The sequence below is a fragment of the Quercus robur genome, chromosome 8 (genome assembly GCF_932294415.1).
Source record: "Quercus robur chromosome 8, dhQueRobu3.1, whole genome shotgun sequence".
Lineage (NCBI taxonomy): Eukaryota > Viridiplantae > Streptophyta > Magnoliopsida > Fagales > Fagaceae > Quercus > Quercus robur.
The window spans coordinates 47,785,566-47,810,932 of record NC_065541.1 but is presented as its reverse complement, the minus strand read 5'-3'; the positions used below and the strand labels follow the sequence as shown (position 1 = coordinate 47,810,932).

The following is a 25,367-nucleotide window of genomic DNA, read 5'->3' as shown; positions in this document are numbered from 1 at the left end:
TAACCGCTCTACCCCCAAATTTATCATCATTTACCAAAGGTTCATTAAAATCCCCTGCTATAACCCAAGGCATATTGTGAAGGTCTGCTACTTTCATAAGGTTATTCCACAAAATATGTCTTTCAGCACACCTAGGACTAGCGTACACAGTAGAGAAAAGCCAAATAACATTAGAAATTCGTACCTTAACCGTGAAGTGAATTTCTTGTTCAGTGCTGGCCAAATGGGCAACGTCAACTCTATCAGAATTCCATAGCACCCATATTCCACCAGCAAACCCAATTGCATCAAAGTGAATAACTCCATCAAAAGGGAGCATCTCAGTGATTCCTTTGCTCTGTTACCCCCAACACGAGTTTCCATTACCACCAAAATAACCAGATTGTGCTTTTGAACCATCTTCCTAACACGCTTTTGAAAAGAGGGCTTTGAAGCACCTCTACAATTCCAAATAATGCTATTCATAAGGACTTTATGATTTGGGATTTGACAAACCTCATTGGGAAGACCCACCATCGCCTCTCCCTTCCAAATCCATCTGATCCGCACCATGAGCTACACAGCCCCCACTTCCATCACTCAAAGAACCATGATCAGATTGAGCTACCTGTAATCCATCTCCATTGCAGGAACAATCACCAGGACAGCCCATCAAGCCGTCGTTACAGTCAGCCAGCCCTCCTTCCATGCCTTGATCTTCATGTTGCCCCAACCCATACTCCTAGTTCAGGTTGCTCACCTCACGGCCACTCCAATCACCAGAATTTACTCCGGAGCTTCCTCTTCGAACCTGACCCATTTCGGACACAGCGACGACAATTAATAGGAACTCTCCAGTAGGCGACGGCGTAGTAAGGTGCGACACAGCGCCAGCAGGCGACGACGCGGTAAACTCAGACCCAGCGACGGCATTGGCTTGACCCATCATGTGTGGCGGCGAGTGATTTTCTTCCCTAGCGGCACCGGTCAAAAATTGTAACCAGCCTTTGCACGTGCATCAGCCTTCATGCCTTTCACTGAATTAGCCTTACGGGCTTTATCACTTTTAGGAGCTTTAGTTTTTAAACCTGCATTATGGGCCGAACCAACTTGGGCTTCCTTACCTATTCTATGTAAAGCTTGCTCCACTTGGGCTTTCTCCAGAATCCTTAAGGGAGACAATTTTTCTTTGTCTCCTTTTTAAGCCCGTTGGAGCCATCATTCTTCTCCACACCAACCCAATTCCTCCTATTAGCTACCTGATGGCTGTTACTCCTCTACTCAACAGCAAGACCGTGGTCAGGTAAGGACCCACCACTCCTCTGAAATTTTGTCTCTTTCTTTCTATGTGCCACGACCACCCAAGGCCCATACGATCCTTCATGCATGTCCTCTCGTACGGCATCGTCCTTTCCATGTGGTCCCATATTTACCTTAGTGTTGTCAGCAGCATGCACAACATGTGTGCTTGCACCTCTATCACTTGCACCTCCCACCTCCGCTTCCTCACACAGTGGCACCTGCCTAATAACAAATGGACAAAACGCTCTTCTATGGCCATTCTTCCACACTCAAAGCACAAGTTATAGATACCCTCATATGTAACGGTTTGTTGAAGTTTACCTATCATCACCGTAGTGATAAACGGCTTATCCACATCAACTTGGATACACAACCTTGCAAACTTGCCTCTAAATTTAGTCGCCGTAAAGGTATCAATCCTTAACACATTGCCAATAGCCTTCCTGATGTGTTGGAGAGCCTTGGCATTGTAATACTCAATAGGTAACCCACTGAGCCTTATCCAAACTGCAATGGAAGACACCTTGGCTGACTCAGGCTTGAAATCTAGTTCCCATGGTCTAACCGAAAGGAAGTGGTCTCCTATAAACCAAGGACCTCTCTTCAGTACATTCTCAACATCCTCTTTCAATGACAACCTTATGAGAAAGAAGCCATGTTCAAGGTCTACAACATCCAAACGCCCTGCTGGCTTCCACAAAAATAATAGTCTAGCTTGGAGAAAATTTAATCCAACAGCTCTACCGTATACTTTCACAATCAAAGCTCTCGCCCATGGTCTTCGGATCTCTTGTTTAAGCTCCTTCGAGAACTTCACAGCTACCATACCTTGCCTAAGCATTTCCACTTCGTCATCCAACTCAGCATCGTCATCCATGAACTCCTCAAAACAGAATGCCTGCGTGTATGCACCTGGTATTTCACCCATAAGTTTATCTCTGAATGAAACATTTTGGCTGCCAGAACCCCCAACGAAGCTAGGGGATGAAGACCCCAAGCTTTGGCCTTCACAGAATCCGGCATGGTTCACATTTTTAACTTCTTTATTGCTGCGGGCAAGTTCCGCTTGTTCAGAGAGAGAGAGAGAGAGAGAGAGAGAGAGAGAGAGAGAGAGAGAGAGAGAGAGAGAGAGCGTTCAGAGCGTTCCATTTCACTTTGGCTAACCTACCAAAATACTTCTCACACTGCACGCTAAAAACTTTTACTGATTGCTGCTGTATGTGACTAGTGCAATTGTCCCATTCATTCGTCCCTTTGTAATTTCTTTTGTCGGTTTTTTTTTTTTTTTTTTTTTTTTTTTTTTTGAGATATATATATATATATATATATATATATATATATATATATTCTTTCTATAGTGAAGTTTTTTTTCTTTCATTTCTTATAGCAATGCCCAACCACCTCCGCAACCCAACATCACAAACCAAACCATGCACCACTACCATTACAAAACCCATCACCAAAAACAAAAACCACAAATTGCAACCCAACAACCACCAGCAATCTGAGACCATCACACTGCATGTACCGAAGCCCATTCTCATGAATCATGATCCAATGCTAGCAACCCACCGTTCAATATCCAAACCACCGCTAGCAACCAATCAATCTTGTCGCTGCCACCACACTGACGACAAAGTTGTACCAAATACAAAACAAATTGATCGGAGAGCAGAGCGAGAGGGAAGACGTTGACGACATTGAGAGAGAGAGAGAGAGTAATAAATAAATACGTAAAAATAGAAGATATTGTAGCAATTTATAAAAATTTGAATAGTAGTACATAAAACCAGATGTGGAATGATCTTGTAACTTTTTGGTAAATATTATTCTCTATTTTACATTTTTACCAGGTTTTAGATATCCAAATGAAAATGCTCTTAAAAGAAGAGAAAGAAGATCTCCTTGACTGGTTGAAACCAATTCAAGGTCTAAAATCTCCGTGATAGAGTCCTTCACAAAAGCAAAAAAAATTGGATGTTATACATAAAATGAAAGAGTAATATATGTTAAATGTCGTTGTATGAAATAGTGCAAACTTTATCTTCTTGATTTCTTTTCATTACAAGAAATTTGGTCTTTATGATGTTTAAATGTCATTTGCACATACTATTAGCGATGACATTTGTTACCGCTTTGTCATTGCATATATATACATCGTATGTAACAAAAAAGGTTTTTAAAGATTTTCAGCAAAAAAAGAAAAAGAAAAAAAGAAGAAGGTTTTTTAAAGATGACACTGAAGTCATTGCTAATATCAATTTTTTCCCCCTTTAGTTTAGTGACGAAACATGAATTATTGTCTCAATGTTATGGTAATCACTGATAATTTAGTCACTAAAGACCAAAATTATTGTAATGTGTCCGTCAATCATTGTAGTTTTTAGCCCTACAGAAATGATGTTTGATGTGTCCAAGCTTTGGCAATAAATGACATTTTTTTAATGAAGATTGTCCTTTAAGCGTGGCAGTTTCTCACTTGTACGGATAAAGGCTTTGATCTATAGATAAGGGTTGTTTATTAACTTCACATTCTAAAGTTTTCACCTCTGAGTATTGTGGAAGTATTGGTGTCCTTGGTTTATTAATTTGGAGACAAACACAAACAATCACAATCTATATGTACTTTCCATACTACACTTACATAATTAAATACATATGCCATTAATGTCGATAACTATAAGATTACAGGTACATTGATCATGTATGGTCGGTCCTATATCACTTATGGATGTAACTAATTACATAGTGGACACTTGTAATTTATTCTGCTAAAGTGTTATTTAGGAACCCCCCCCCCCCCCCCCCTTTTCTTTTTTTAAGAAAAAGGGTTGCAACGCCTTTGTGCGGTTAGGGTTGTTTAACCATTTATAAAGAGAAGGCACAAATAATTTCACAACATTTTTCATAACATTTGAATTGACAACATGTTAGTGATTTTTATTTAAGTTCATTTTTTACATCATTTTTTTATCTACTACTAATAATCTGCCAAATCAACATTATGGATTTTTTTTGTATCTATAGAAAATTTTTCATTCATTTATAAATAAGAGCATTGTTAGAAAAAAAAAAAAAAAAAAAAAACTGAAATATTTACTCCCTTCACAATTTAATTTGGGTCTCACGGCAAAGCAAATAGCAAAATGAGGTTAGATGTTTTTTTTGGTGAATTTTATGTGCCTCTAGACTTTTCATTTAAATAAATAAGGGTTGAGTGTGATGCTCCAATTTGATTGATTGTGTGATGTGTGTGGGGGTGTGATAAGTCCCACTTTGGGCATATATTGGGTTGAACTAGGCTTTATTAACAATTACAAGGAACCTCAATTGTGACTAGTAATTTTGAGGTATAGTGCAGATGTGATTAGCGCTTTTTCGTGGATCGTTACTTTGAGGGATAAGCTCTCACACTAAGCTGGATTCAAGTACAAATTATTTAACTTGGCACATGCTCATAATTAAGTATGAACAAGATAGTGCATTCTTTTCTTGTAGAGAATTAAATTTACATTTCCAGCAACACATTTTGATACCAAAACCAATTAAAACCATATAGAGTTAGACGGGAGTTGTATACTAGTAGCACAAGCTAGTTGTTTTTTTTTTTTTTTTTTGGGTAATTCGATAGTTGGAGGAATGAAGATTTGAACCATGAATGTCTCTGTTAAAAATACCAAGACATGCTAGTTTTTTTTTTTTAATTTTTTTTTGAGAATGAACTTTTTGCACTTTTATTGACGTAAATGAGTTACATCCAAATGTAAAAACGGAACAATATGCGATGGAACATCCTCCATCCATACTTGAAAATCTGATATGCATATTGCATGTTTGGCCAGATTATGTGCTACACTATTGCCATTTCTCTTAACATGAGAATACAATACTCTTCTAAACTTAGTTCCATACACTTTCACATCATCTACCAGCAGACCCCACAACGATAGATTCTGATCTTGTGACTTCAACTGCTGAATTAAGCTCAAAGCATCACCTTCAAGAACAACATTTTGGAAACCCAGTTCGTGTGTGAAAGTCAAAGCCTTCAGTGCAGCCATGGCTTCCGTGTCTTCTGCCTTATAACTTTGATCAATTTTTTCTGCACAAGAAGCTAAAACATCACCATTAGAGTCTCTTATTACCACCCCTACACCAGACAGCCGTGAGACTTCAGAATTTGCTGCATCAAAGTTTGCTTTCACGAATCCTATTGGCGGAGCTTTCCACCTATTTCCCCCACTGCTGTTACTTCTTCTTTGTACGTCTGAAACGTGAATGTCAGCACTGTATTGCTCCAGCTTAGTCCGTGATTGAGCAGTAACCTGATGAAGTGGGCTGGCTTGCAAATTCAGACGTGCTTTATTTCTCTGATTCCAGATATTCCATGCCATGAAAGCTAAAAGCTCTAGAGACTTTCCTTTGTCCACCATCCATAGTAGCAACTCCTTAACACTTATGAATCCAACTTCACACCAAAAACTCCATACTTCTTGATCTGACCACACCTCATCCAGTTCCAGGCACAACCATGGTGCATGTAACAGATCCTCCACTGCCTGTTTACATCTCTCGCACGTTGGATCCTCTACAATCTTTCTTCGCATTAATGCTTGTTTGGTTGGCAGAGCATTATGGCAGGCCCTCCAAAGAAAGTTTTTAATCTTTGGAGGGGCTTGCATCTGCCATATTTCCTTCCAAAGCCGCCTCTCACAGATTGGGGGGGCTTGCGGATTTGATTCTAGTTCCGCTTCTTCCTTAAGAAATCTGTATCCAGATTTACATGAATAATTTCCGGATGGAGTATAAGGCCAGTATAGGTTGTCCTTTGCTGCATTACGGCTAAGTGGGATTTTCTTAATTAATTCAGCGTCCTCGGTCACAAATAACCCATCCACCAACTCTTCATTCCATCTTCTTGTGCTTGGATCAATAAGGGTGGCTACGGTATGATTTTCAAAGCTCTCTAGAGGGCAAGTTGGCAGCTGAGTTGGGTGTTTTCTTGGCAGCCAACGCTGCTGCCAAATGTTAATTTTTTCTCCATTTCCAACCCTCCATAAAGCCCCTCTTTGAATTATGTCTCTACCCCTAAGGATGCTCTTCCAAGCATATGACCCCATCTTTGAATTGGCAGCCTCCATAATTGTCGAATGTGGGAAGAAACGAGCTTTAAACACTTTGTAGAAGAGTGAGGTTTTATCATGCAAGAGCCGCCAAGCTTGCTTTGCCAAGAGAGAGTCATTGAACATAGCAAGATCTCGAAAGCCCATACCTCCAATAGTCTTCGATTTTGTCATTTCCTCCCATTTTACCCAATGGATTTTCCTTCGATCACCCCTTTGACCCCACCAAAACTTCTTGATTAGAGTCTCAATCTCATTGCATAAACCCAATGGCAATTTGAAACACCCCATAGTGTAAGTAGGGATGGCTTGTATGATTGCCTTTAGGAGCACTTCTCTTCCCGCTTGCGAAAACAATTTAGCTTCCCACCCTTGGAGTTTCCACCATGCCTTCTCCTTTATGTAGTTAAAACTCTCTTTTTTACCTTTGCCAACTAAAGAGGGCAGTCCGAGGTATTTTTCATAGTGCAAGATTTCGGGGACTCCAATGGCCACCTTGATTCCATGCTTTTCCTCCTCCGGTATAGACTTGCTAAAGAACAAAGAGGTTTTACTTCTATTCATTTTTTGTCCCGAGGCTTCCTTATACTCTTTTAGTATATTCAAGACCTTTCCACACTCCTCCATTGTTGCCCTGCAAAAAATCAAACTATCATCTGCAAAGAGCAGATGCGTTAGTTTTGGACCCCTCCTGCAAAGGGAGTATCCATGGATATCACCTTGTAATTCAACCTTCTTAATTAAGCCATTCAAACCTTCCGTACAAAGAAGGAATAGGAAAGGAGAGAGTGGGTCTCCTTGCCTAATACCCCTTGTAGGAAAAATCATCCCACATGGATCACCATTTACCAAAACAGAATAGGAAACAGTTTTAACACAACCCATTACAAGATTTATCCACCTCTCCCTAAAACCCATCTTCCTCATTATCCCCTCCAAATAAGACCACTCCACCCGATCATACGCCTTACTCATATCCAATTTTAGTGCCATATAACCATAATTACCTCCCCTAAAACTTTGTAAACTATGCAAGGTCTCAAAGGCCACCAAAATATTATCTGAAATTAATCTACCCTTTGTGAAGGCAGATTGGTGTTCAGTGATAATGGATGGAAGTATATTTTTAAGGCGATTTGCAAGAACTTTGGAATAGATTTTATAAAGGACATTACAAAGGCTAATTGGATGAAATTGGTGAGGAAATTCAGGAGATTTTATTTTTGGAACTAGAGTTTAATTTTTTTTCAAGTTTTACATTATTATTATTATTTGAGAAGGAATTTTTCATCATGTGAAAGCAAAAGGTTTGGTTGATTTGCATGCTATTTATACCCAACTAATTATTGTTTTCCACTCGCTTGAATGTGCTATTTATTCAATAATTAATTTTTTTGCCATTTCAATCAAAGCCCATTCTTTTCTAGTTTGGATGTTCAAACACCTACAATACTCATTCCACTCAAATAATATTTTCCCCTTTAATTTTCATAACGGAATAAAAGAAGAAATGAACCAAAAAAAAAAAAAAAAAACCTCCAAGTATAAAATTTTAAAAAGAAATGTATAGAAGGAAAGAAATTTAAATTTTAAAATTCTAATTATATGTTACGTGAAAAAAATAATAAAAACTTTAAGGTTTTTTTTTTTTTTTTTTTGGAGAGAGTTTCAACCAATGGTGTCTGCTCTTTATGATAATTTTTTGTTATCAGACTAAGATACCAATCAATTTTTGGTATAGGTGGGGATTGAACCTTAAGTCTCTTATTCAACTATCAGAGACTTTACCAGTTAAGTGAATGGGAGTGTTAATGAAAAGAAGGAAAACAAGATGGGCTAGTGAATATTTTATGCTTTTAAACTATACATGACTGTTTCGATTGTTTTGACATTGGAAAATTATTGTGTAATCCCGGAGTATCATAAATGCATACTCCCTTTTCTCACATGAATGGTGGATCCCACTAATTAAATTCATGTGAGAGGGGGAAGTATGCATTTATGATACTCCAAAAGTACCTAATAATTTTCCTTTGACATTAATCATTACATGACTGTTCAAATCTAAAAAATGAACCATTCTCTAAAAAATATTTTCTCGAAAACTATCTTATTTTCTTATATTTAGCAATTGTGGGTGCCCGAGGACCGAGGAGGAAGCTGAGGAGTTGCACCAGTGACCCAAGGATTGAGGATGAAGTTGAAAGGTCACAGCATTGACTTGGTGATACTGCAGGCCATGGGCCTAAGGGAGGAAGCCACCCGAGGAGAAGAAGAAATGAGTCTTGGTACTCTATAGTACTCTAAGTGGAAGCTAGAATCTTAAGAGAGTGGAAGTCAGTAGGCAGTAGGGAAGCTGTTGGCCTGATGTAGCCTACTGCATCCGCATTAAATGGTAGACAATAGCTTTATCAGTTGCATTAATGAGAAAGTGACATGAATAGTGTAAGCCACAACTAAGCAGGTCTCTTCCACCACCTGCTTCAGATGTGAAAGGTAACAAGTGTCACAAAAGGATGGAGGTGAAGGAGAAATGAAGGGTGAAGATGCAATGAAGGTAGAGGTATATAAGAAAGGGAGTGAGAGCATTGTATGGGGGATCGGAAAAAGTAAGGAGAGAGAAAAAGAAATAGAAGAAAAGAAATTAGGAAGAAGAAAGTGAATAGGACCAATCTTGTACAATCCAGTCTCCTCGGGAGCACCCGGAGAGAACCCTGTATTTATTTGCTTCTAAACAAAAAAACGAGATTCCTCTTGGTACATGTCCTCGGGCAGAGCCTATCGTTGTTGTTCCTTCTCACCTCTTACAAATTTCATTGACTTGGGCCATGTTTGAGAAGCATAACCCATTACTCCTAGTGGGCTTGGGCTCCAAATCCACAGGCTCCTACAATAACAAACTTAAAATGAGTTGGAAATTTGGAAAACCATTTTTTGACATCTCTTATTTAGCTTAGCATGTGATGAGTTGTTTTCCATAAAAGTTTAGTGGAAAATAGAGTTGTTTTCCATAAAATTTTAGTAGAAGACAACTTTATCTCACAACAAGCTAAATAAGGGAAGTTATGATATAGTTTTTTTTATTTATATGATACTACCAAGCACAGGAAAAAATGAAAAATTATTTTCGCATAAAATTTTCCATTAAAACAAACTAAGTGGACATGAAATGTGAAGTTGTTTGAAAATAGGATCATACAACCAATATCCCTTGTCTTTGATGCCATAATCCAGGAAACAACACAAATAAGAGTTAGGTTCTAAGTTGGTGCATGCACTCATTGCGTTAGAGAAAGACTAGAAGACACACCCAAATACTCTAAAATATTCTATTTTGAGTATTCATAGTGGTGATGTTAAAAAATTTAGCTGTTAGCAACTCAAAAAATTATTTTATCTATTTTAACACTCCATTTTACAATACACCTCACATCAAAAGTTCTAAATTTTGTTACCACTTCATTTAAATATTCATTCTTTATTCTTTTTTTTTTTTTTTATTCTTGCAAGTTGCAAGAGCAACCATCACCGGTAAACCTCTTTCTTCCCAACTAAGCAGACATGGTAAAAAAAAATAATAATAATAAAAAAAAGAATAAAACAAGAAGATAACAGTTTTCCAACAACCCACAACCTACCGTTACAATCACAACCCGATTTTAACCCAAAATCAAAACCCAACCCACAGCTAGATCTCAACCCAAATCCATGGACCAATGAGTCCACGCCAACACCCACCACTATCACCAGCAACAAAATGCCCACCAACACCACTGCTTGGAAAAAACGGCCCACCAACAACAAATTGACCCATAAAACCTAGCAATCCAAAACGCCAACACCTTCCCATATCGACACCAATCTTATCTGTCCTAATTTTGAGTGAAAGGAGGTAGGCAAGAGAGGAGGAGAAGAAGAGAGAGAGAGAGGAGAGAAATAAAGAGAGAGAGAGAGAGAGAGAAGAAGGTAGAGAAACGGTGAAGTTGAAGAGAAAAAGAAGAAAGAGAATATTTTAAGGGGAAGAGGAGAAAGAATGGAATAAAACTTTTTATTTATTTTTTTTTTTATTTATAACTTTGGAGCTATAGTAAAATGCCAAAGATGGCAGTTTATTGTAGCTTGGTTGCTAAAATCTTTAGTTTTGGCACCGTAAATATAGCTTGTTTTTTTATTTTTTAGTTGCTAAAAAAGCTTTTAAGTAATTTTAGCACTATCAATGTGAATGCTCTTAAAGGCATAATGCTCGCTTCTTCACCCCATAAATTTTTAGGGATTGAGGCAAACAAGAGGAGAGCTTTAACCATATCTAGAATGTGGCTCTATGCAATTATGTTCAAAATCTCTTTATATAATTTCCATCACGTGAATTATTAGATCCATTTGTGGTGCAAATTAGCACTTTTTTTTCTTCCCCAGTGACAAAATTCCAACGTTTCTGATCATAAAGAAAGAGACGCATTTCAAGGGACTAAAAGTGTTGTAGTCAGTGCCATCTAAAATAACTAATGACATCCATGCTAGTTTCAAGAGGATTTGCCATTTCCAATGGCGTTGGAGCCTCAAATGGAGAATTGGAATTGGAAAATGCCCTGACTAGATAGAGGAGGGATGGAAATTTATTGGGTACTCTGAGAGTATATTCCCTTCCACTCATATAGGGGTGAACCCTATGTTGAGTGAGACCCACCTCTATGTGAAAGGAAGGGAGTATACTCTCGAAGTACCTAATAACAACATAGGAGGAATAGTGATAGAGCAAGATTAGGGCTTCAATAGCGGAGAAGAGTTACCCTTCATATGGATTCATCTATATCCGCTGAGTCAGTTCACCAGAGAAAATAATAATAATAATAATGAAAAAGAACAAAGAATTATATATATATATATATATATATATATATATATATATATATATATATATATATATATATATATATATAGAACAATACCACCATGAAACAAGATAACATTGCTCAAATCAGACGTGCTACAAAAATAAATTTTAAGGTGATCAAAATATGCATAAACCGATATCTCAACAGTTTGCGAAATTTGTTATGAAATTAGTTGTGCCGTTGAATCCATTGAATGTGCATTGCACAATACCATCCAAGTACCTAATCATAGTTTTCCAGAGGGAAAAAAAAGAGACAAAGAGGTTTTCTAAACGTAATTGAAGGGGAAAAGGCACAATCGTTGGTCCCACCCGAAATTAGAAGAAGTAGGACTGGTTATCCTACTTCTTTGCGCTTTTTGGCTTTTTAGCTCGAGGATTGTTTATCCCCACACATTATCAAAATCAAAGACGTATGGTGTTGAATAGCTATCTAGAACTTTCTCATCTTTTCTAATTAAGCTTCTTCTTCTCTTTTTATCTATTTTCACGGTCCTCATTCCATGTATGTTTGTACTTGTTTCAGAAACTTTCGGTACATGTAATTTTCAAACTTCAATATGATAGTGATGTCAATTAGTTATCCTCGAGACTTTGTTAATGACCATGCCCATTTTAGGCCTACCATACCTGAAAGTTTATCCAACTATAGTATATATATATAGCATATCATTTTGTGTGAAGTAGTACAAATTAACTTCATCTTCCTTCTTCTCAAAAAAATAAAAGCTTCATCTTCCTTGATTCTTGGCTCTCATTTTCTTTCTAAATGGCCTCAGATTCATCGGAGAGATGCCATTATGACATTGAAAACGAAGAATTGGAGGACTTGGAAGTTATAGAAATCGATGAAGCCCTTCTCAGGTCACTTTTAGATGAATCAGAGAATGTGGATGCCAAGCATGATAGCTTAGCCTTAGAGTATGCAACACAATCACAGGAAGCAGAGAATGATTCTAACAACATGATAGAAGAAAGGAAGGGTTGCTTGGAGCAGCATGCACTACTTCAAATCCATGACTTTGATGGGCTGGACATGATGGATATGGCTCCGATGTTTCCAATTGATGACATGGAGATTGGGTATGTAGGTGACCCAATTTATATGGCCAACTTTGGTTATGATGTTGGAGATTATTATTCTCAAGTTCATGATGAATTTTCCTCCAATGAGACAGCTTACAATTGTTTGTGGGGGGATATATAGCTGAATCGAAATAAGCAAACAGTTGTGTGTAACTTATAAATGTATAAACATATACGACTCTGTTTATAGTTTATTACCTATCTATCTTAATGTCAAACAAATGATTAAAAAGAGAGAAGAGAGTAACCAAAGCAATATAAAATGTTATGTACGACTTTAGTATCACCAAAAGTTGGACTTGCTGGAGTTTTCAGTTTCATAACATGGGCTGAAATGTGTATATTATAAAGCCATATATTACAATGAAGATAAGGTTATGATTTGCTTTTCCAAACCTTTTCGGTCACGATACTACCAATCGGACCATTGTTGTACCATATGATGCATCAATTGCGGGCCACACATTGGTCGATTCCTAGGAAACAAGGGTAAGGAACCATCAAAACCTACCTATGTTGTTCTATCAAAAAAAAAAAAAAAACCTAACTATTTTGCTCTGCATCTTAGAAATGGTCAAAAAATTTCCACATCCTCCACCCCCTCTATATGAGTGAGAGAGAGATTATAGGTGCTAGATCTTGTACTTGCTAAATTCCTATATAAGTGAAAGACCTCCAAAACACTGATATATATATATATATATATATAGAGAGAGAGAGAACAATATAGGATCATGTCTATTTCATTGTTAAAATTTTGTTTTTTTGAATATAATAGTATACAAACTATCATGTTATTTTAAATTTTAAATTACGTAATAGTCTATACACCATTAGATTTATAATAGGGCAAATTACATGTTGCTTATTTGTGGTTTGACCAAAATTTAAATTGTCTCGTATTTAGATTGCCTACTTGATGTGGTATGGTCCCCTTTGTACATGGATGGCTCTGTCTCTACTTCCTGACACCTTAAATGTAAACGATCGACATCATTTGTGTCAAGTAAAATAGTGTCATTGTAGATTGGATTCCAATTGCACATGTGGCATGAAACAACTTCATGTTGCTTAAGCACCGTCATTCCATTTATGTTAGAATGCATTCCAAATTGTATACATTTTTAGTCATGTTAGAGATATAACATTTTTCACAATTATTAACATAACATTTTATAATCGGAGTAACATCACTTTTTCTTTAGCTCACCATTGGCATTATTTTTATTATGCATCAATTATTGTGAAAATATTGTGTCCTCATCTAGAAAATATTTCATATTTTACTACATAATTTTTACAAACTAATGCATCACCAATCATCAAAAACTGATTCAAACATTTATTTATAATTTTTTAAAATTCCACTAATTATATTCATTGTTGGGTCAATTTATAGATGATACTTAACAAAAATTAGAATATCTTTAGAGTTTTATGACTTATATATATATATATATGTATATATATATATATATATATATATATAATTATTGATATAATAAAATTAGTATAAATTTAATGGGAAATTACACTTTACCACTCTAAACTATATTCTAGAATACACTTTGCATCTTAAACTTTTCAAATGCACGTTTTGCACCCTAAACTATGACTTCTGTTACACTTTACATCTTGACGTTAAGTTTGCTATTAATTTGGATGGAAATATAAAGTTTAAAGTGTAAAGTGTAATCAAGAGTATAATTTAAGGTGGTAAAGTGAAATTTATTATTTGTTTTTAATGGATTGAGAAGAAGGGCAATAGGGTCATTTCATCTGATGTCATACTTTTCCATCCAAGTTAACAACAGACTTAACGTCAGGGTGCAAAATGTAATAAGGGTCATATTTTAGAGTGCAAAATATGCATTTGACAAGTTTAGGGTGCAAAGTGTAAAAAATTCAAGTACCATTGGGAGCTATTGAAGTTGAGGCTAAAGCATTTGGATTGGGTTTGTTGTTTGCAAAGGAAGTTGGCATTTTGGACTTTGTTTTGGAGGGTGACTCTTTGATTATTGTTCAATCTTTGTGTGAGAATGCTTCGGCTCCTTCTTCAATGGCATCTGTGGTGTTTGGAATATTAGCAGCAAGTCTTGAGTTTTGCAATGTTCATTTCTCTCATATTCATCTACAAGGCAATAGGCCTGCTCATCTTTTAACAAAATTTGCTTTAGGCCTGCTCTAGTCAGTTTATCAAAAAAAAAAAAAAAAAAGTGTAATATGAGATATAGTTTAGGGTGACAAAATGTAATTCTCCCTAAATTTTATTGCTAAAATCTTACACAGGAGTAAAAATTGTAATAAATTATCATCACTAGGACACATCAATTAAGTTAGCAATTCTCTACCTACCATTACACACTTTTAATGCGATGGTCACTCCACAAGTATAAGTGTTTGTGAGGTGTGAAGGATAAGAGTCATAGTTCAAATCTTTAAGAGGAAACTTTACATATATATACACTTAGATTAGAGTAGAGTAAACAAAAAGCAATTCTCCACCTAATCCAATCAACTTTCTTCAACTCAATCATTGCTTACTGGTGAGGGATGACCAGAATGGCAGAATTCTGAATTCCTAATGGGCATGGCCAGATCGGCAGAAACCCACGTCTGCCCACTGACTAAGGCCAACCAAGGTTCCTGACGCGACGCCCATATTCTTCTGGCACTCTCATTTGGTATCTTCGAAAACAATCTTTTTATTTTTATTTTTATAGGACTTAAAAAACAATCTTAACAACCAAAACAAAACAAAAAATGATGTGGAATCCTGTGTGGAAAGTTATCCATTGCATCACATCAAATGGCACAATTCCTCAGCCCGTTATGTAACAAGTTGCAGCAAAATTATGTCATTCTATATTGTCTTTTCCTCTTCAAAAAAATCTGATGTGGAATCACAATATGGTTGATGTAAACATCTGGTTTTAAGCTATGCTCTTATAAAATTTAAATTTTAAAATAAAACTCACCAATAAAAAACAACTAAAAAAAAAAAAGCTGACGGAGAAACAGATCAAAATGTCCAATTCTGAATCGATCTGATCGCCATAATTAAACCTTACGCATTTTACAAAACTACAAATACACACACAAATTAACAACAATGCTTCGTATCAGTCTCCTTCGCGTCTCTCTTCCTTGCTCTTCTTCTCCAGTCTTCAGTCTCTCACAGTCTCACCTTCACTCCAAGCTCAGACCCCAAGCCATGGCTTACACCACTTCGTCTCACAACAACAACAACAACAACAACAAGCTCTTGTTCCGCCAGCTCTTCGAGAAAGAATCCTCCACTTACACCTACTTGCTTGCCGACGTGTCTCACCCTGACAAACCCGCTCTGGTTTTTTCTATTTACTCACAAATCTCTTAGACATTTTGATCTCTGAATTGTGATAAAATGTTTGTTAATTAATTACTTTTTTTGTTTTTGTTTTTGGGTTTGGTAGTTGATTGACCCAGTTGATAAAACAGTGGAGAGAGACCTTACCCTTGTAAAAGAGCTTGGATTGAAGCTAATTTATGCCATGAACACACACGTTCATGCTGATCATGTCACTGGTACTGGCCTCATCAAGGTGTGGACTTTTTCCGTATTTTATATATCATCCAACTTGTTTTCTTCGTTACCCATTTTGTAATTTTTCTTTGCAAAACCAAATTTTGTGATTAAATTTGGTTTCTTACATTGATGCTAGAGCATCAGGGAGTGGACTTTTTTCCATATTATATATCATTCAGCTTGTTTTCTTCATTTCCCATTTCGTAATTTTTCTTTTCCAAACAAAATTTTGTGATTAAATTTTGTTTCTTTCTATTGATTCTAGCATCAAGGTGTGGAATTTTTCCATATTACGTATCATTCAGCTTGTTTTCTTCATTACCCATTTTGTAATTTGTCTTTGCCAAACCAAATTTTGTGATTAAATTTAGTTTCTTCCCATTGATGCCATGTAATTTGCAGACTAAGGTTCCTGGAGTGAAATCTGTCATTTCAAAAGCAAGCAATTCGAAGGCGGATGTTCTGATTGAAGCTGATGATAAAATTCGTTTTGGTGATCTGTTTTTGGAGGTGGGGTTGCTCTTTCCCTTTGATTTGTTTATATGTTTTGTGCAATTGAACAATGGAAATGATCTGTGGTTTATTATTTTGTAACTGTATAACTTTAATGATTGTTGTATATATGAGGTTGACTTGAAAATTTATTGGTTTTGATAATTGGTGGGTGAGTGTAGGCATTAACTTATTGGCTTCTGGGTGCTTCTAAGGGCGGGAGAAAGTTGATCAATTTTAATCTTATTTGTAAAATTCATATTGCATTGCCAATGAGCTCTGCCTCAATTGGCACCTCCTTGTCTTGTAAGACCAAAATGGAGGGTACTCAAGACCCATTGGTTGTATGTGTAACTTACCAATAAAAAACTATTGTCATTGCTTCACAATTTCTGATCCAGCTTCTTTAATTCGGTGAGACAAATATCTTTTATTTAAATTCTTTCCTTGATGATTAGTACACATCTTGTATTATGAACACTGTCCAACTTGTCAAAAAAGGGGTCATCCACAGGAGATGGCATGCTATTAAGAACAGTGAATTCGTTTCTTGTTATAAGGTGTCTTGATGCAAACATTCCTGTGATTTAGAAATTTGTAGTGAGATTAAAATAATTAAGCATTAATGTCTAGACAAATTTATTGCCTTGGGCAGATGTAGTGTGAAGTTGTTTATAATTTATAAATCCTATTACATCTGGTAGATACCTCCTGTGCTGCTTTGAAATTCATTCGGTAGGAACTTGAGGTCTTTATTCAATCAATGTGGTGTGGTGACCATGCAACTCCTAAATTTGGGAAGTGGAAGCTTTTTCCCTTTTCTCTAAATTCTTTCTTGTAGTCTTGTCAACTTTCTAGCCTGGCACCTGAAGGAATTCGTATTTGCAGAATAGTAGCAAAGGAAGGTGGTAATTAAGAAATCTTAGTTTGTGAAAAGATTGAGAATCAAATGAAATTTTAATAAGTTTTTTTGTAACCTTGAAATTTATTCATGCACTCCATGGGTATTGAATCCACTACTTACCTTCCACCTTACTTTACAGTGGGTGAAGGAGGTGTGATTTTGAGATTTTAAAAGCTTTCCATAACTTGAGGGATTTAGTTTACTTTTTGTTGCAATAAATAAATTAGAAATCCAGCCAAACAAAAGTGAATGCCAGTAAGTGATGTAGTAATATATTTTCTCAGTTGATCATAAATTTTTTTTTCCCTGTATGTATGGCCGAATTTTCTGTGTATCTTATCCCTTTTGCTGCAATCTTACTCACAAAAATATTGAGTGAGGAAATTGTACTGACTAGAGCAGGATTAGTTTGCATGTACTGGGGATGCATTTCTTTTAAGTTTTAACTACTAGCAAAATTATATGTAAATATCTTTTTTAAAATCTTTTTTGCAGGTTCGTCCTACTCCTGGACATACGTTGGGTTGTATTACTTATGTTACAGGGGATGGGCCTGATCAACCTCAACCAAGGATGGCTTTCACTGGGGACGCCTTACTGATTCGTGGATGTGGGAGAACTGATTTTCAGGTGTATTGTCCTAAATTTCTAAACTGCTTATTTGTTACTTCTCTTTTTGTAACAGAACTTCTTTTTTTTTCATGATTTAAAATGAAAGAAAATATCATTTTAGAAAAGTCACACTTGCGTGTGAAGAAATTGAGTTCATTTTAAAGAGGGCATTTATAGGAAATATAAAAAATCATTGATATCATTAATTTACCTAACAGGGTGGAAGTTCGCTTCAACTCTACAAGTCAGTGCACTCACAGGCAAGGACATTTAGCATGCTACATTTTCCATAGAAAAGAAACAGTGTATATTTTGATCTTCACAACACAGTTGGCAAAGACTTATTATTATTTTTCTTGTGGAGCCAGATTTTTACATTGCCCAAGGATACGCTGATCTATCCTGCCCATGATTACAAGGGCTTCACTGTATGAACCATCTACTGTGTCCTGTTTCCTGACTATTTAATTTATTGAAACTGCTGCTTATGCCACACCTTTGTGTGACATCCAGGTTAGCACAGTGGGGGAGGAGATGCTTTATAATCCTAGGCTCACAAAGGATGAGGTGATTCTTTGCCTTAACATTGTGTTCTTGTTTTCTAGATTCAATTTTTCTAAGAAAATATGGTTATCACAATACAGATATGGCTCTTTCCCCCCCTTAATCCATTAATCAAGATATTGTTGGTCAACAACTTGAAATAATTTAAGTTTTCAATATTATTCACTAGGTATGCTTTCTCCTATAGTAGTTTTATGAACTTCACCACTGGCATTTAATTTACTAATTTTGTTTGAAAACAAGGTGGATTCTGGTTTTGTCCTTGGTTGTGAAAGAACGCTTTTGAAGTTTATTATTATAAAGACTAAAGTGATAGACTATTATTATTATTACTAGTCTATTAGAAAGAAGATTTCTGACTTTTGAAGTTGATTAACTGAATGCATTGGTTTTGGTGTAGAGAATATTGTCGTGGTTTCTAACATTTACATACAATCATTTTTGTTTCTCCATTATCAATATATTTGGCTTTCCTTTTGTCAATACTTCTTCCACATATAACATTAATTTGTTTGATCTGTGAACTCTTTTTTGTAGGAAGGATTCAAGAATATAATGGAAAGTAAGTAGTATCTAGCAATGCAAATTTTTTTGATATCATTGAAGATTAATATCATATTTTACATTTAGGCATTTATCATTTGAATATATTCTGATAAATTGTTTTACAGATCTTAACCTTTCTTATCCAAAAATGATTGACATTGCTGTCCCTGCAAATATGGTTTGTGGGTTGCAAGATTTGACTACGATGCCAGTTGAGGCCACGTCAAACTAGATCTGGTCAGGTATGATTTTCAGAGGAGAAATGGGGTTGAGGGGTTTGTTTTTAATAGTATATTTGCTGTTTCTATGTGTCTGAATCTAAGCCAGTAGCAGATTTTTTGGCTGCAAAAATTTATCAGACAACAAGTGGAATGGAAGTTGAGCCCAAAAAGAGAAAAATTAAGGGCAAATCTAGGCAATTTACCCTTCCAAACAAAGTCTCATATCAGAAACTCCTTAGTTGAATTTTCTCTTTCCTCATAAAATAATTTTATCGACTAGAAGCACTAAAGATAAATTAATGCTAGCCCTTGAAATAAAGTAATGTAATTATTTTACCAAAATTCAAGTGAAGAACCCAAAAGACTGATAAGCTCTTACAATCCTCTATGCAGTAGCATGAAAATGTGCACTGTATGTGGAAAAGCACCCACTAATAACTCAAAATTTTCTCTATATTAAAAACAAAGATAAATATAAAATCCCTAATATGAGACTTAAAAGTGAACTAGGCCATCTTGTTTTGGATCGGTCCCACAACAAAAGCTTAATGTAAGACCTGGGCTTTTGAAGTAGATACAGGCTCTCCAGTTTAGCTATATGGAAGTGGGTGGTTTTATAGACATCACAGGGTTTACCATTTTTTTTCAATAATGGATGTTAGGGGAGATGTCTTGATAGCTGGAACTCCATCTTTCTTACCAGGCATTAAGGGGGCAAAAAATTGACATGCTTAGTTGTGATGGTAACTCTTCAACATCTTTTTATTGAATGCTTGAAAGATCTTTTTTGCCTGCAGAGAGTTTCATGGTTATCATCCTGTTGGCTAAAAGCCATGGCCTTGTTTTTTGGAGAAATTGCCCATTTTTTAATGCCAGATTAATAGTGATATTTTCTTTGTAATATGTTCCATTTTTGTGACAAAGGCAATGCTTTTAGTAAAATTCTATCTCTATATGGAAAGTTAAAGGGTTTTTTTTTTTTTTTTTTAATTGGTAGTGGGTTTTAAACTTATGGGGGAGGAGGTGCCAATTTAGCCAGTGTTCATTGGAAAAATTAAAATTCAATGCTTGATTTTGGTTTCCCCTAGCAAAAATTTCTCTTTGATAAGCTGGATGTCCGTTGCTAGTCTTATTAAATAATACATATCCAATTTTTTCTTTTGTAAGTGATAGGAAATCTTGCACCAGACATTTGCTTATCTTGTTACCTTGCAGTGTAGATGTATAAGCCCTTCAATGATCTCTGCTGCTTTGATGTAGGCTTATTAAGAAAATTCACTGCATAATGCACACAATAAAATTTACTTCATGTGCTTTGATGTAGGCTTGTTAAGAAAATTTACTGCATAATGCACACGATAATATTTACTTCACGTGCAATTACTAAAGAGTTTATTTAGGAAGCTTTACTCCATCCAGTAATACAACTTCCATGCCCAGTTAATGTGTTATTAGAAATTAATTTCTAGGGACTAGTTCAGACTATAAATGGGGACCTCCATTAAAGTTTGGTTCTATATGTTACCAGAGCTTGTACAGATGTTAGTATGGATTGCTGTTTTAAATGAATTTTTGTTATTGTTACTTGTCCTAACTCCTAGCTACTTTTAATATCCCAATATTTATTCAAAAAACAATCAATAGCAAACCAATCTCCTAGGTGGAATTTGTTTTCATAGGTTGCTCAATAGCGCACCTCCATATTTGTAGGAACCATGTATTTTGCTCTTGAAACCTCCATATTTGTAAGAACCATGTATTTTGCTCTCAAAACCATTCAATCCTGATTGGGTCCCTTTTTCTGTAGTGTACATCTTATTTAATGGCTACAATTTATGTGCAGAAAAAGAGGGTTTTTTTCAGAGCCACAGATCCACTCAATGTAAAACTACAATTTGGTAGAGCTATGCATTCTGCAGACCAGAGAGTCGCTACTAAAAATCTATTGGTAAATGTAACTATGTACATGTGATGTATGTGACGCTACTAAGGCTCTTTCATGTATTTTACACATTCAGTAATAAGTAAGGTCCACGGTACTTCAATTCAACTTGCATTGTTCCTATTCTTTTTTTCCCCTCAATAAGCAAATATACATCTTGATCTCACCCCCCTTATCTATTACTAGTCAAGTTCCCGCACATCATGTGGTGCAACTTGTTATTAATTTCCCCTAATATTTGAATAATTTTTTTTTAAGACAACCTCTAACTATCGCTGTATTAAAAAAAAAAAAAATCAATAATTTTCTTTGTAAGAATATTAATATTGAGTGTTCTATTTTATAGATAAAATGGAAAAACGGTAAGAGTGATGTAGTGACTTCATCATACTTACAAATTTGAAAATTATATGATATAATGACTGATATATATAAACGTGTTTCATACCTACTCAAGAATGCAAATATCATTTTGGTAAAATAAAAATACAAATATTCTTCAAATTTTTTTTTTTTTTTTTTACATTCCTGTATGTTATTATTATTATTTTCTTTTGCTTGACTTTGTTTCAATTGTTGCAAAAATAATTAAATTTGAGCTAGAGTGCCATATTTCAAATCAATTGTTTTTCATATAAATCTTAGAAAAATTACATCAAAATTTCATTATACTTAAAATAAATATATAATAAGAAGATGAAAAAAAAAAGCCAGAAATGGAAGAGAGAATTGTAAATTTATAGTAAAATGATGGGAATGAGAAAAACCAAAAATAAAGAATGATAAAGAGATAGAGAAAAAGTGATATTAAAGTAGACAGTAGTAGAGAGACAAAAAGGTAAAGGGAATAAAAAAGTTGGAGAAAATGTAACAATAAGTTGGGAAGTTAATAAGAAAAAAAAATAGTTAAAAAAAGAAAGAGAGAATGTTGAAAATTAGTGAATGATTTGACCGTTGATGTGGATCAATAAAAGCATAACAAACTGTTTAACTTTTATATATATATATATATATATATAAATATATATATATATTTATATGTATGTATATAAATATTGATTGATTAATTGGGGAGAAGATGCCATTTGGTAGCTATGCCCTTAAGCACATTATACTTCAGCCGTGGAATTGAATGAAAAATGTTGACTTTTGGTCTATTTGGGATTCGCTTATTTTATTGAAACTGAAATTTTTTTTGCTGAAAGTACTATAGATAAAAGTAAAAGTTAGTTGAAATAATATAGTGAGATCTATGAATAATACTAAAAAGTGCAATGTGGCCGTAAATAGTAGAAAAATAAGTTGAATAATAAAATAAGCTAACTTTTTAATTTTGCCAAACACACTTTAACCATAACTTCCCAGCATTATCTTTGCTATGCATGTCACGGAACTGTGCAAATTATGTTTTCAATTCTCTTCTTTAGTGCTAGTTTGGATAGCACTTTTATTTGCTGCGTCTGCGTTTCCTCCTTCCTTTCTTTTTTTTTTTTTTTTTTTTTTTTTTTGGCCTTTTCAGCCGCAATGGTTGACCCATTCTCCGGTGAACAGTGCATTCGTGCACTGTTCACGGACCCATAAATTTCATTTTTTATCAACTTTTTCATTAAAAATGGGTCCCACGGTACTATTCACACATTTAAAAATTATTTTGCTACAGTATTTTCAGTTTTCAGTTTTCAGTTTCAGCAAAATAAGTTCTATCCAAACACGCCCTTAAAGTTCTAAAAGTAACTTTTTAATTTTGCCAAACACACTTTAACCATAACTTCCCAGCATTATCTTTGCTATACATGTCACGGAACTGTGCAAATTATGTTTTCAATTCTCTTCTTAAAAGTTCTAAAAGATGAGGTATTGGCAAAAGAATTTCTTAGCTGTTGAAATGGAAAAGGACTTACCTTTGAAGTTTGACTATACCTTTCATTTTGGTTTTAGAATGAATTTGGACATTGAGCGTTTGAGCTAGTCTTTTGGAAGAATGATATTTAACTATTTAAGTATGCTTGAGAGAACTTACCCAGAAAAAAGAAGTATGTTTCAACTTTCAAAGTAGCTGTTGTGTCTTTGAAATATTTGAGCTTTTTTTTTTTTCTCTTGTAAGCTTTGCCCTACTGGTAGCTGTTTTGTCTTTGAAATATTCAGAAAATTGAATTTTATAAAGGTATTATATTAATAATGATCCTCGTCTTATGAACATTGAGCATGCTAGTCATAGATGTCGAACTGTGTTGAGGTTGACACTGCGGAATTTTTGTATTTCTTTTCTTGTACATAAAGACTTTCTACTTAAATTATAAAATATAGTCTAGTCTATTGAAAAGCACTTACAAGATATTAAACTTACCAAAACACGTAATGTAAGCATGTGACATGAGGAATTAGGTGTGTTACCGTGTTAGTACTTGTTTTGTCATGGACATAATTTAGAATTAGTGTCTAGATAAAAAATGGCTTGAAAATATAAAATCTCAAAGAGTTACAGTGATTGATAAGTAGAATTATATGATGTCACAGTCACAAGTTATGCTGTTCAACGTGTTGCTTAAAAAAATAGGTCAAGAACCACCAGGTCAAATGTGGTGGTGTTGTTTATACTTTATAGTTTATAATACTGTGTATATCATGGGGGTGTTTGAAAATTAGACTCGCTAAAAGTTTCAAATTTCACCTACAAAATGTGCCGTGTTTATAAAATATGTGATCAGTTACGTGCTAGTCTTTAGAATTTAAGCCACTTGGCGAAGTAGCGTTAAGTGAGGACTTAATTTAATTCTTTTGTGTCTGAACATCATAAAGAATATTTGTTGAGAGGTAAAGAAAGCAAAAGCTATGATAGTTTAAAATTATTAATTTTCCAAGAGAGAGGAAACAGCCCAATTGTTCACTTACTCTTCTAACTAACAACCATGATAGTAATGTTTCATTGTTTGACTTAGGATTCCTCTGTCTTTCTCTCCCCCACTTGTGTCGAAGGAATAATAGTATTGTTGTGCAAATTGCACCTAACAAATACACACGTAAAGAGAACACAAGAATTTTCATGATCTGACAATCTACCTACATCAACAATAGAAAGTTTCATAATAAAATAGAAAGATTACAACAATGACTTAATGACTCTCTCAAAAAACCCAAACCCCTAATACCTCCTAGCTTTCTCTCATAAATTGGACAAGACAAGAAAATATCTTTTTCTTCTTCAAACATTCCTGCTGTGCAATCAGTAATTGAGGCATTTCCATAATTTATATATTAGTTAAGGAACATGGTGTTGTTATTGTTGTTGTTTAAAGGAACGTGTGTCTCTAGTTTTGAGTGGTAACTACTAACTATACATGTCTATGTTGTTATGGCTACTACTAAGACCAGTTGGGTTGATTTATTAGTTCACTTGTGGTTTTAATTGCAATCTATGATTATGAAAATTTTCTTTGTTTTTTTTTTTTTTTTTTGGTTTTTGTTTCTCCATCTGAAGGCAATTAGAACAGGACTTCTATACTGATTCATTGGTAAAAACTAACAAGTTGGTGGAGAAACACGTTTTATGCATTAAACTGTAATGAATGAATAAGGAGAAACCAAACATGCACGATGATATAATAAGAAGGGAACTGCAGTAGTCCCACATGGCTTGTGTATGAGATACCGAGCTGTGGAGCTGAATATAAAAACAGAGCAAAAGCACAAAAAATACAAAGCATCTTTGCGCTCGGGGCAATGACGCAGCTAGTGAGGTTCTAACCGAGGCGCGTCTATTGCTGGTTGAAAACTATTTCCAAACCCCCTCTTAGGCCTGGGCTTGGCCCTGGCCTTTGAGAATTTCTGCAAGGGCTCCCTACGGGGTAAAGCCCTACAATTACTACTTCCAAATGTTTACTTAAATTACAAGTTACTCTTTTATTCGGCAGTTTTCTGAGTTTTATAGTTTGAAAAGAAAAAAAAAAAAGTAATAAACACTACAAGTAGGGCAGGCATACAAACCATGTTGAATGTCACAAATGCACCGTCTGTAAAAACCAGCAAAACGAGAGATCTTGTACAAAACTCTAAACAAGAATGAACTGCACAATGAATTGAGGCAAAAATGAAATGAGCTTCTCCACCACCAAGATTTCATGATTAAAATATATG

At 35.2% G+C, this 25,367-nt stretch overlaps 1 protein-coding gene and 1 non-coding gene across 3 annotated transcripts; both read left to right on the top strand.

Annotated features, from left to right (window-relative positions):
* The first annotated feature begins 15,363 nt into the window (after positions 1–15,363).
* On the top strand, positions 15,364–21,341 carry LOC126696741 (persulfide dioxygenase ETHE1 homolog, mitochondrial). 2 transcript variants are annotated; one of them, XM_050393437.1, is made up of 10 exons: positions 15,365–15,733; positions 15,840–15,968; positions 16,355–16,462; positions 17,844–17,978; positions 18,179–18,220; positions 18,329–18,388; positions 18,474–18,527; positions 19,062–19,086; positions 19,196–19,312; positions 21,135–21,341. In XM_050393437.1, the coding sequence occupies exons 1-9, from the start codon at positions 15,497–15,499 to the stop codon at positions 19,300–19,302; spliced, it is 897 nt and encodes a 298-aa protein (XP_050249394.1). In that variant the 5' UTR covers positions 15,365–15,496; the 3' UTR covers positions 19,303–19,312; positions 21,135–21,341. The 2 variants fall into 2 exon arrangements, with proteins under 2 accessions (XP_050249395.1, XP_050249394.1); XM_050393438.1 differs by lacking the exon at positions 21,135–21,341 and having other exon boundaries at positions 15,364–15,733.
* Positions 21,342–24,935: 3,594 nt separating this feature from the next.
* LOC126697978 (U4 spliceosomal RNA) lies at positions 24,936–25,086 on the top strand. The gene has a single exon (XR_007646347.1). It is a non-coding gene; the product is annotated as a U4 spliceosomal RNA (small nuclear RNA).
* Positions 25,087–25,367: the final 281 nt, after the last annotated feature.

What these genes read in the sequence shown, in the direction of transcription:
- LOC126696741 (XM_050393437.1), top strand. Translation starts at nt 15,497, where the DNA reads ATGCTTCGTATCAGTCTCCTTCGCGTCTCTCTTCCTTGCTCTTCTTCT. An exon ending in TTGGTGATCTGTTTTTGGAG is followed by an intron (nt 16,463 to 17,843) that starts GTGGGGTTGCTC and finishes TCTTTTTTGCAG; the next exon opens with GTTCGTCCTACTCCTGGACA. An exon ending in ACAAGTCAGTGCACTCACAG is followed by an intron (nt 18,221 to 18,328) that starts GCAAGGACATTT and finishes TTGTGGAGCCAG; the next exon opens with ATTTTTACATTGCCCAAGGA.